Source organism: Salarias fasciatus, chromosome 11 (assembly GCF_902148845.1).
Source record: "Salarias fasciatus chromosome 11, fSalaFa1.1, whole genome shotgun sequence".
Classification (NCBI taxonomy): domain Eukaryota; kingdom Metazoa; phylum Chordata; class Actinopteri; order Blenniiformes; family Blenniidae; genus Salarias; species Salarias fasciatus.
Genome location: NC_043755.1, coordinates 5,110,080 through 5,122,298, shown reverse-complemented (window position 1 = coordinate 5,122,298; position 12,219 = coordinate 5,110,080). Strand labels below are relative to the sequence as shown.

Sequence of the window (12,219 nt, the reverse complement as noted above, 5' to 3'; positions counted from 1 at the left end):
TTTCACACATTCAAATCATCAACGTGTTTTTAATATCTTTAAAATGTTTTCACCCCGAAGGACACTCATTTTTGAGGGAAAGCTGAGCCTGGCTGTTCATGTAATTGACTCAATAGCGCCACTATTTGGACAGAAGTGACAACATCACCTTTACACAGCAGACAAACAAAACATGATACAGACACCCAAAACATTTTCTTGAAACGTAATTTCAGTTTTATTTAAAATGAAGCTTGGAGATAATTTTTTTTCCACACTGTCTTCTTGCATGATAAAAAAAAAGTCTGTGTGCTGATAATAGTTTCATAAACTCTGGTGGTAACAAAAAATACTACAGCTCCTCAAAACAGAAAATAAATTACACGTTTTTGAAGATAATAGATAAATTACTATCTTTTTTGTTTATATATAAAATGTTATATGTACTACAGGAGATTAGCGACAAGACTGACAAAGAAAACAGTCACACACACACACACACACACACACACACACACACACACACACACACACGCGCGCGTACACACATCCTATAACAGTTATATGACAGTTAGATGTGAATAAATGCAGTCTACAACTAGAGCTCTGATAACTTTCTTACTTTGTTCTACAATATAGGCACCATCTATATTCAAAGACATTATAGACATTAAAACATATCTGACAAATATACAGATTTCTCACCTCTGACTGAGTATATGTCTTAGTGGGAGGTGGGGGGAGAAGAGGAGAAGAGAAAAAGACAAACAAAAAAAAAAACTTTAAGGCAATAGAAACAGCATCAAGAAGTACTTACACACATATACAGAGGTCACAACTTTGATATGCAAAATAATAACTTTTGCGGTCAAAGCAGATTGGCTGCATTTGATCCAGATCATAAATAACCACACTCAAATACTCTTGGAAGAAAAAAAAATCATTATTCTCCTCAAGGTTTCCTATTTCTGACTTCACCACATAGGACAGATACAGCAACCCCTCCCAGGATGCTGCAACATAAAGATGCTTTTGATCGGCAGGACTGTAGCTATTGTAAAATTTGACAAAAGTAGCACGTGTTTTGTCAAAATGTTCTCTATTTTTCCTTACGGTCAATAAATCTTTTCTAAGGAACAAAACTGACGATGAGCTTATTGTGAAAAAAGTACTGATTTCTGTGTAGTAAAATCCAGTATTTTTGGTACGTTGACATTTGCTATTACAGCAAACTGAAAGGCACTGAGTCCTTCATATATATTTAGATCGACTAAAACTATCACAAATCACAACGTCGAGTTACGTCCTGACCTTGAGAGTGGGGGACCCCGGTTTGAAACCCAGTTGCGACATGAAGGTGATACAGTGTAAAAACTAGCCAAGTCTATAGTCTAAGATACAATGACCTGCTCTGTAAAAGCGAGCAGCTGAATACACACTTTACTTTCAACTCTGCAGTCCTGAATATTTATCCTGCATTCAAAGAGTGTAAAACATGAAAGCTGGGTTTGTTCATGCTTTTTGCATAATACGCTATTACTATAAATGGCTGTAGAGCTCCCAAGGCAAAAAAAAAAAAAAAAAAAGCATTAATCTCCAGTTGGATGCTTCAAATTTGTAATATTTGGTAAATATTAACATACAACCTGGTGTTTTAGCTGTTACACATAAGGTTTAATACTGAGGATTATTTGATGATTCATATAATCTCTATGACACTTACAATAAATTCGGTTTTAAAAATGTGCGTTGGAGCAAAATCATACTGTATTAATTTTTGTGAGAATTTTTTTAATCACTAATTAAAAAATAAGAAAAAAAATCATACTGGGAAAAAGGCATAGCCCTGACCCCCCGGAGTTTTCCTTTATAAGCTCTCGCATAGCATTTTAAGACACTTTGTATTGACAGTGAAAACACAGTAAAATAGTACTTTCTTATATTTTCTGTTGTCAAAACTTGAGAACAACAGTTTCTTCTGCTCTTAAAACTCATTGAAAAATACGTTTTTTTTTTCAGTGAAAATAGGAGTGTTAGAAGTTAAAAAAAAAATGCCTAAATGCAAAACCAATGGAGTATTAACTGTCCAAAATGTGTGCTGCTTAAAAACCATATTTTTGGGGGGTTAAAAGTCGCATCTCTTTCCTTGTGTCTACTTATATTTGGTCACTTACTGCCGTGGTCACCCCCACTCCTTTGGTTTTCCTGCCCAAATACTGAACAGCAAAATGACACGAAGGAAATATATTTGGCAAACAAATAAAAGACAAACAATACGTAAATAAAATCCTTCTATCTTGGCCGGGGGGAAGCCACTACGTTTCAGTAGGGGACTTATGTACAGATCTATTCCCGCAGACATATCACTATAGTATACACAGCTTATCTGGCACTCATGGGAATCATTTTTCGAGCATAATTAGTGGTATGTATGTCTGACTACAACTGCTTTAAGATCCTCTAAATGAGGAGGAATCCTAACAAACGCTAAATCTGCTGCGGAAACACAGCAGTGTTCTCAGTGAGCACCTTTCATTATAACCTATCAGTCACCGAAATGAGAGGAAATGACAGTAAATGCCCATCGAGCCCTGTGTGACACATTAGGAACAGCTAAAGCTGACGCACGCTGTAAACTGAAGCAGGCTCGGTGGAAGCTATGTATCTGAGGAACCATAACTGTACACAGAGTACTTACTGGGAAAGGTAACTGGCTGCTCTCACAGTGTTTAACCTGAAGATTCAGGGGAACGTGGCTAAATGTTATTTGAATGCCATCACATGTCTACTCTGGCTCTTCGTTTCTACTGACGCGTCATTTCAGGGGTTGCAGGCCCCGTTCGACCTGGCCACCGGCTGCTTGTTAACCACGGCCGTCTGCGGTTGGCCGGTCAGTGCCTCTTGGCCCGCTGGGCACTCTGGGCACAGGAGGCACAGCAGGCAGTCTTGTAATAGGAGTAGACGCACAGCCTGGCCTGCACCACCATCATGCAGTTGTGACGTCTGTCCCGGCAGTTTTCGTCTGCGGAGAGAAGGCGGGAGAGATATTAGCCGAGAGACAGACTCCAGCACACCTGCCTCGTAAATAAACACCGACCTGGGACCCGCGGGCTGCAGGGTATGATGTTGCAAATTTGCTCCTGTTCAGGTTTGTTGCTGGGGTCACAGTCAAAGCTGTGCTTTTTATCCTGTGTGAGACAGCGGACCTCCCGCATCTGTAAGCCCTTCCCACAGGACTGCGAGCACTGAGAGGAAAAGAACATTTAAAAAAAATAAAAATAAAGGTTAATATGAAAACTGACAGCGGCCTGATGGAATTCTGTTCTCCTCCCCGTCCTCTTGTCGCTCACCGCGCTCCACTCTGTTGTGAACCACTGTGGCCTACACTCGCCCATCTCGCACTCCTGCACAGCGGCAGGCTTGTCCAGATGAGCACACTCAGAAGCTGGAACCACGGTGAAGTCCGCCGCCATCTTTTGGACACAGATGATGTCTCGCCGCTGCGTCCCGTTCCCACATGGGACATTACACTGGAAACACAACACAGCTCAGTCACATACGGCGGCTGCCTGACAGAAAAAAAAACTAGTGAGTGATATGGACCACAAAAGGAAACATTCGAATTTTCTCTTTTGTTTTAACTGAGCAATCCTGTTTTTTAACCAATATAAGAAGTCTGGAACTTTCACCAACACTGGTTTGTATCTTGGTCCCAAATTGCAACAAAGCGCAGCAACACTTGCTGTTTTCATCTTTATTTGAATTCACAAATTTAAGCAAATGAGCGAACAGTGAACTGTGGGTAACTGAATGGTGCTCTCAGCACGTTCAGAGAAGCTGAACGTGCAACGCAACATTTCTCACACGCGGCGGTCATCATCTGTACAGTAGAGAGGAGTTCGGAACACCTCAAAGTAAAAGTGGAGGCTGTGCTGCTAGTGTCAATGCTGCTGTAATTTTAGAATAACGCAAAGAAGCATTAAAACTTAAATAAAACAGCTGAAAAAGGTGGTTATTTTGGATTGTTTTGAGGTCAAAGACACCTTTTCAGATATTGGGATGACACTAATGCTTGCATTTAGCAAGAAGATGCATGTTTGCTGCACAACATGTTAATGCACTAACTTGAGTACAGCTTCCAGGACTCGGTAATGGACTTCTGCACTTTGGGTAGTCGTGACTGTCACTCGCTGCTTTGCTACTTTACAGGATGTACTGTTCACTCAGCTGTGCCAACTGTATCCTTTTTTTTTTTTTTTTACCGCAATTCTGCATCCAAATATAGGAAAATGTTATGTTACAGAAGCAGCAGCAGCAGGAAAATTGTCACACAATTATAATGAACCCTTTCAGGACAAGAACAAGCGGGTTCATTTTAATTTCACGGCTGTAGAATTGTCAGGAAATGTGTGTGTGCTCCTGCACTTTTTTTCTAAGATAAATTTAACTTTCTATATCTGGAAATTGTTCAGTATGACTGTGATTTTGACAGCACTGAGAAGGTCACCTTATAAATGTCAGACACATATGAAAATAGGCTCTGAGTGGACTGTGGAGTTCAGTGCAGAAGTTAATTTAAAGTAGGCATGTCAAATCCTGCTTTCGGTAAAAAGATAGGAACATAAAAAGTCTTTTTTAATTTGATTGCATCATTTTTAATGTTTTGTTATGTTTGTCTGTTTTATTGAGCATAAATCATATTTTTCGTGCCCTCCACACTGTTTTCCAAAAGCACATTTTGACTGTTTCCTCCTTGTGTCCCACCTGCGTCCAGGGGCTGCTGTACCACGTGGTTGTCGCCACGCAGGGTCCTCCATTGCACGCCTTCATCTCGGCCGGTTTTTCCCCGACACAGTCCCCTCCTCCTCCCCCCTCTCTGACGCCTCCCCTGGTGAGACACACCACTTCTCTCCTCTGCACCCCGGGGCCACACTGTGCCAAACACTGACGACACAAAGTGGGAGATCATGTTGAGATTTACCGTTAAGAGCATGTTAAGGTCTTCACTCCCCCGGATGCGTGTTACTCACGGTGTCGGACCAGGCGGTGAAGTACCAGTTGGTCACACAGGGGCCCATGTTGCACTCCTCGGTCCCTTGTGGGCGGAGCCTGGAGTTGCACTCCACGTCGTTGACGATGCTGCCCTGATCACTGACACAGCGGACGCCTCGTGTCCTCCTGCCGATGCCGCAGTCCACTGAGCACTGCGGCCGGTGCATGTGAATGGAGAGAGAAACCAAAGACCCAAGATGAGTTACAAATATGTGAAAATCCTCACATTAATGAAATTAAGCAGAGAATTATTAAAGGAGGCTGCCCATGTGATGAAGGTGTACTGTTGTGACAGTAATGGTGCATGTAATCGGCCTCATGCTGGTTCTGTGGACGTACCGTGCTCCAGTCGGAGCTGACCTCCCAGTGGGAGCAGAGGCGGAGCTGGCAGCTCTGCACCGACTCCGGCGGCGTGAGGCCGGCGCAGCGCTGGGGATGGACCATGGTGGAGCGGTCTCCGAAGCTCTGCCTGCACTGGAGCTGCCTCTGCTGCACACCGGAGCCGCAGGAGACGCTGCACTCCGACCAGGCGCTGGCCTCCCAGCTGATTCCAACATCAGACAGTTAAAGCAGACTTTTACACTCATGGCACACAAGGTTGAGCATCTTCACAGTCTGAATAAAAAGAAGCATTTGTCAAACAAAATTCTTTATACTTATTCTAAGGCTGATTTCTTCAGTTTGCAGAAATTTCACCAATTTAAAGAAGTTTCTTTACATTTCTCTTTCGCTCATGCCTAATAGAGGAAGTTTTCACTTCATTACTACAACTGGATGACTTTAAAGTGCTCTTGGATTGTTTATCGGTGATACATTTTGTTTTCATAAAAAAACGGATATATTCTCCATGAAGTGTCTGATTTATTTTTGTAATTTGGAAAAAAAACAACATCTAAGGAAACAAATTAAGGAAAAATGAATGTTAGTAAAGCTTTTTGGTGTACTTTTAAGTGGATTAATTACATAGTATAAATACTTTGTCTTTCCTTGTACAGCACGGCCTTTTAAGAAATGAAAGAATGATAGCTATGTATTTATGTACGTCTACTCACAACGGTGGGCAGGGGTGTGTGTTACAAGGCTCCTCCTCGGGAACAGGTTTGGCTGCAGAATCGCATTTCCTGTCCGGAACTTCTTCGTCCGTGTGTCGGCTGATGCACAGAATGACTCTGTGCTGCGATCCTGCAGACGGAGGGCGAGACGGACGCACAGTTCATCTCCATGTTCTTGTACTTGCACCCAACAGCCAGAGGAGGGTGACACCACATCACTCAAAAATAATTACGCAGATGAGACTCCTGTGTGTGACAGCCAGATGCAAATCTTGAAAGTCTGACCTTTGCCACAGGAAGCGGAGCACTCTGTCAGCCCGCCTCGCCGCCACACAAACGGCGGGTCGGTGTCCAGCGGCAGGTCAGTGCGAGGCGGAATCCGAGCGTTCCTGTTGGGGGCAGATCCCCGAGGGCGCAACCTCTCCGGTGTCCACCTGTCTGAGGAGGGGGGCGAAAACACGGAGGTGGAGGGGAAAGACGGGATGGAGACAGGCGGAGGAGCCGGAGGGGGGTTCTCTATGGACACAGTGAGGGGACCTGCAAGAGAGGGAAAAACATCGACACGAAGACAAATTAGAGCAGACAGGAAAGGTGGAAGAAAGATTAGGAACGAGACAAGGAGGAAAGGACGATAAAGAGCGAGGAAAAACATGAAATATTGAGGAAAGCGGTGAGTCAGAGACTAATGAAGTCATGATGAGGTCAGGGTCTCGTGGTGGAGCAGATAGCCTCCCATCTAGGTCATAGTCACACAAATACACACACACATTTGACCCACAGCCACACCCACTGACATCCATAAATACGTCAATCATTCTCCAAGGACGTGGACCACAGGGGTGTCTCCTTCAGTAGTTTTCAAAGAAGGAATCTTAAAATGTTGATTTACTGATTAACAAGTCAAGAATCCAAGACGTGACTGTGGGGAACATGTAGAAAACACATCTGTTAAGGTGTCTGTCAGAGAGCCGAGATAAGAAAGCGGAGGTGGGACGGACTCACTGCGGAGGGGTGCCCTGGCTGGTTCTCGCTCTCTCAGCCTCTCTCTGGGTGTTTCTCTGAGCGCCTCCCTCTCCAGCTCCGGCACTCTCTCCTTCTCGGCCTCCTTCTCTACGGGGATGTAAAACTCGTAGTCGATGCCCGGGTTCTCCTTGTGGAAAATGATCTGGAAAGCGAAATAGGGCGAGAGCGCAGATGAGGAACGCCCTGAAACAACTTTACGGATCCCTGTGGAGAAATGTACTTGTCAGAGGTCAGGAGTCAGGATGAGCTGCAGAATTTGCTCTCTGGCTCTGGCAGGCATTTAGTGTCACGCTCCAGCACTGCCTGCTCTCCTCGCTCCCACTCCAAAGCCCCGCAGGCTGTCTGCAAGATTTAAGTCAAGGTCATCTAAACTTAAACAGCAGGTGTCCCAGAGCAACAAAATTTTGATATGTTATATTTTGCAGCCAATGTCCTTCAGTCAGTGGTTTAACCTGGTGGTGCAGCACACGCAGGGAAATATCTCGGCAACTGGGAACAGTCGTGGTACTCAAGAAATGAAGCCAAATGACTGTGGTCATGCAAACCTTAGCATCTGAATTTAAGCCAAAGAAAACACAGTAAAAACACCCCTTCTCTTTGGAGAGGGTCAGCTTTCTTGTTTTCTTCAGGTTTGAGTCTTAATATTGCCTTATAATATCTACATACTTGTGGCTTTTTTTTTTTTTTTATCTACAAGTGAAGTAAGCTCTGAGATTGGATTTGTATGTACTGGCCCAGCAGTGTGTGCCACTTAAAGATAAACTTGCGTGTTATCTTGATAAACACAGAGCTTAAGTCTTCGATGGTCCTAATCTGGATGCTGTACAACCAAATAATGCAAGACTTTTTTTGTCTACAACACCAAAGCTAAGCTTCTTCAATTAACAGTCTCAACCTCTTCACATAAAGCAGCAAATCAACAGCATGAACCTGATTCAATTACATTAAAACTCCCCGGCTTGGCTCGCTTCACTTCATCTGTACAGCATTTTTGAGCATTCAGTCAGCTTTACAGCATCTCAGTACTGCTTTACACTTCTAATGTCTTATTTTAGTACCTGATAAGACCTTCAAATTGCAGGTGATTCCTGAGATCAGTCCTGCTATTTTTTACTCTTTCCTGCCCTGAAGTTACCAGTTGTAAAGCTGCACATGACTCCTGTTCTTTAATAAGATCTTAGCCTGCGGTAAGTGTTGTTATTGTTAAGCCCTGGATGGTCTGACGTGGCTCAGGCTGGGAGCTTTCGCGGAGCTGCACTTATTCCGACCTAATTCAGAAATACCGCTGCCTATCTGGAGGATCTTGACACAGAGCAGGAGGGCGCAGCCTCAGGCGGCTCACGGCGGCGGTATAGGGACGGTAAATATTCAGTGTCCACACACGTCCCCGTGTCTGTCAGTGATTGTTATCATTAACTTCATTTTGCCGTGGCCTGGATCATGTTTGCTTACTGGGTAAAAATAAATGCCTTCCTGTGGTCCAGTACTTACATACAGCTGGAGCTGTGCCGTGGTCGGCCCCGGAGCCTTGAGGGACTCGCCCCGCTCCTCCTCGCCCTCCACCTGCGCTCTGGGTCGGGCGTAGGTGAAGGTGGTCCCTCCTGCCGGGTACTCCCCCGGAGGGTCCACAGCCCAGCGCCCGTTCACCACCGAAACCCCCGTGCCACTTCTCATAGCTGGAGAGACCAAGGTGGAGGTCAGAATATCGGAAGGATTCAAGTTTTTTTTTTTTTTTTTTTAATTTCTGTTTTCACGGTCGGACCTTGTTTGGTCTGGAAAATACTCAGGAAACCCTGGAATGGTCAAACACATCCCAGACAGACAAACACAAGGTTTGGAGGCTTTCTCATAAACAAACAGGGGGTTGGTAAGACAAACACTAACACATACATGTACGCCCTTTCACTTACTGCCTTTCAGGCTCCGACAATGCTTGTTTGCCTGGACTGAGTCAAAGTCAACGCTCAATCCCACGTTCATGGGCCGCATCTCATTCCCAAAGCTTCCTCTCTTTTCACAGTCAAGAAATCTTCAACCAGGCGTGTGTGTGTGTGAGGGTGGGTGCAGGATTTACCCAGGTAGTTGGAGCTTGCGCGCCTCTCCGTGATGTTAATGAACGTGGCGCCGGGCGGGATATCCAGGATCTTGTGGTAACCAAGAGGAACCGTGACATTCTGGAAACTTCCCGTCACCTTCCGACAGGAGGTTTCACGCCCGCCACACACTCCACACTTGTCAATCACGGAGCCGGAGCCCAGCACCCCGTCGCAGCCCTCAGTCTGACAGAAGAAGAAGAAGAAAAAAGGGAGAAAAGACTTGAGTGAAGGCTTAGACAATGAAGGGAAAGTGGGGTAAAGGGAATGAACAGGGGCTGCGTGGGAGGAATGGCGAGGAAGGGTAGGGAACAGAATAAAACTGGCCATGGCTATTTCAGATTGGTAACTGTTGTTCAATAAATTCCTGCCAGAATCAGAAAAGCAGAATTAGAACAAAATCGCAGAGTGAGAGGGGGAAAAGGCAGAAGGAAGAAAAGATGCAGGGAAATGAGGCCCAGAAAAGGGCAGTTAGAAAAAACGGACTCAGACGTTTTGAGTCTGAATGCCCGCCTTAAATCAGCCTCCAGACGGGTTCTGGAATCAGTCAACCCGAGCTCGTCATACAGAATCTGACACCTGAACCAAAAGTCTCAGAGAAAATCTCACACTGAGATCTACTTACCAGACACCGTCCCTCCACGCACACGTCGTTGGCGCTGACGTTGAAGCAGGGGGTGCCGTCCCTGACGCGCTCTGCCTGGCGGACGTAGAAGCGATAGCCGGCAGGTCTGCAGGTGAGCTCGCACTGCTTGTCCGCGCCGACTGCAACACAAAAGACAGGGGTGGTGCTTTTACTCCACCGTGCAAGTGTTTGTCTTAAACAGCGAGAGCTTGTGTAGTTTTTTTTTTTTTTTTTTTTTTGTCTGACTAGTGTGGAGAGGAGCCAGCTGGCCGGTGAACATCTTACCATGTGGTCAGGAAGCGGAGGCCACACAGAATAACCCCTGACAGTCAACGAGTGGGAGAGATCGAGATCATTTCCCCTGCCGCACACTTGTGCGAGTGCGCCGACTGCCGCACCGTCCCGGGAGACGCGCATGCAGACGAGCGGTGTAAACATGAGCTCGGGAAAAGGTAAGATTTATGAGTGCAGCCCAATGGGGACACACAGCAGGGGGGGGTGTACATGGAAAGAGAGACAGGAGGGGGGAATCAAACAGGGCACTGCCTCAAGGTTAAAAAGGAAATGAAAAGTCCTTCAGTGCAAAGGGAAAAGGCAGAAAAATAGATGCGGGGGGAATACAAAGAACCTCACAGCGAAGCGGAGAAGCAAATACTGAGTCTTTGTGGTGAAATGCAATAAGCAAATTTAATAGAATTAATCAAATTGTAAGGGACAGAGATTATCTATTTATAAGGCAATCATTGAGACACTTTTAATGAAGGAAATACGAATAAAAATTTGATAAAATCTTTTGGAAAGTGCAAAACTGACCAGAAAGCTTTCACAATAGTCCCAGTCATTCCACACACACACAGTCCCACATAACAGTGCTATTTTGATGTGCTGTGATGTGATGGGCGCTTCGGTATATTTAGACTTATCAGACATAAAATCCCCCTCTATGCAACTTTCAGTTTTTTGCATGCTGCGAAGTTTTCACAATTAACCAACAGTGTCACCAGTTCTTTAAAGACAGATTTTCTGCCCAGGAAACCAATATGATCACACATGAATTTTCAGTCAGCTCATCTATTTTGTCTGATTCATAAATACCTACATGATTAGGCTCCACTGGCGCTGAGTGACCTTGTGGTTCCACTTAGAGCTTCACGTGGCGCATCCAGAGGGAGTTGACATGTTTCCCTATTTAACTGCTGTCTGGTACAAACAGCCTTTTCTCTTCATGGTTTTAACATTTTCAAACATGACTCTGATTGAGATCATTTCAAGCCCAAATTGAAATGCAGTCATGACTGATTTGGCGCTTTTGCATTGAGTACACTTAAATAAATAAGATAGGGTTAGGGTTAGTAAATTCAATTTCAAATTCCCCCAATCAACATGTCTCCCAACTCGTCATTATTTTTCTTTTTGGGAAGAAAAAGAATTACTGTGCGCAGCCTCACATTGAGCTCTTTATCTAACATCTTGCCAGATGGGTCAAGGTGCATGTAATCAATCTTCTTCCTCAAAGTAAATGAAGATTTAAATGCATTTCGAGATTATGCTATCTTCTTGAAGAACAAAATCCAATTAAATATGATTTATGGATAAACATAAGGGAAAAGGTTGTAGTTCATAGCCTGGATTTACAGGGGGAAACGTATGACTCATAGCTGCACATGCACAAACATTGAAGCAGGTCTTAATGGGATAAAGAGGAGAGAAAGACGAGGAAAACGACAGGAAGTGCTCCTCAGTGGCTCCACTGTTTATCAATTTCTTTCAGGAAAGAGATGGGGGGTCTAAAAGGGGTCAAAGACTGTGTGTGTGTGTGTGTGTGTGTGTGTGTGTGTGTGTGTGTGTGTGTGTAGGAAATCAAGTTAAAGACATGAGCTCACTGGTTGACTACAGGGTCAGAGATTAACGCTGAAATGGAAGCGAGGAGATTGTGTCACAGGGAATGTTCAGGGTGAAAAGGACAAAATGTGTGCTTCTGAAAATCTGACTTCTCACTGCTGTGTCACTTTTCTCTGAGAATTTATGACACAAACGCGGCCACTCTGAAACTTTGCGCGGCAGGATGCTTCGCCCGCAGTTACATTTCATAGCCGTTGAAACAATTAGAAAAATGAAGGCTTGCTCTTGTGGAATGGGGCTGTGTTAAGACAGAAGTGCATAAAGACACGATTTCAACAGTGAAACGTTTCCTCTTTCAACTCAACAAAACATCAGCAGCAGTTTCCATCAGTCTCAAGGTCAAGAGGTGGCGATGAGATAACTGAGAACAAAGAGAAAAGGTCGTCTACCAGAGCCTGGAGTTCACCTCCGGTGTGCCAGAGTCAAGTATGTGACGAAGCCAAAAGACCCTGATATAGTTTCCAAACGGCTTTACTTCAACAGGTGTAGCGGT

At 44.6% G+C, this 12,219-nt stretch overlaps 1 protein-coding gene across 1 annotated transcript in view; it reads right to left on the bottom strand.

Annotated features, from left to right (window-relative positions):
- Positions 1–1,933: 1,933 nt before the first annotated feature.
- The window catches only part of LOC115397167 (thrombospondin type-1 domain-containing protein 4-like), a 34,995-nt gene continuing 24,709 nt past the window's right edge, over positions 1,934–12,219 (bottom strand). Inside the window, exons 6-17 of the mRNA XM_030103371.1 lie at positions 9,825–9,964; positions 9,181–9,385; positions 8,598–8,782; positions 7,086–7,248; positions 6,369–6,620; positions 6,084–6,213; positions 5,371–5,575; positions 5,010–5,183; positions 4,744–4,923; positions 3,330–3,509; positions 3,077–3,224; positions 1,934–3,001 (exon numbers count right to left, since the gene is read on the bottom strand). Of these exons, the coding sequence (XP_029959231.1) occupies positions 2,871–3,001; positions 3,077–3,224; positions 3,330–3,509; positions 4,744–4,923; positions 5,010–5,183; positions 5,371–5,575; positions 6,084–6,213; positions 6,369–6,620; positions 7,086–7,248; positions 8,598–8,782; positions 9,181–9,385; positions 9,825–9,964 (2,093 nt within the window). The 3' untranslated portion in view covers positions 1,934–2,870. The remainder of the gene's footprint in view (positions 3,002–3,076; positions 3,225–3,329; positions 3,510–4,743; positions 4,924–5,009; positions 5,184–5,370; positions 5,576–6,083; positions 6,214–6,368; positions 6,621–7,085; positions 7,249–8,597; positions 8,783–9,180; positions 9,386–9,824; positions 9,965–12,219) is intronic.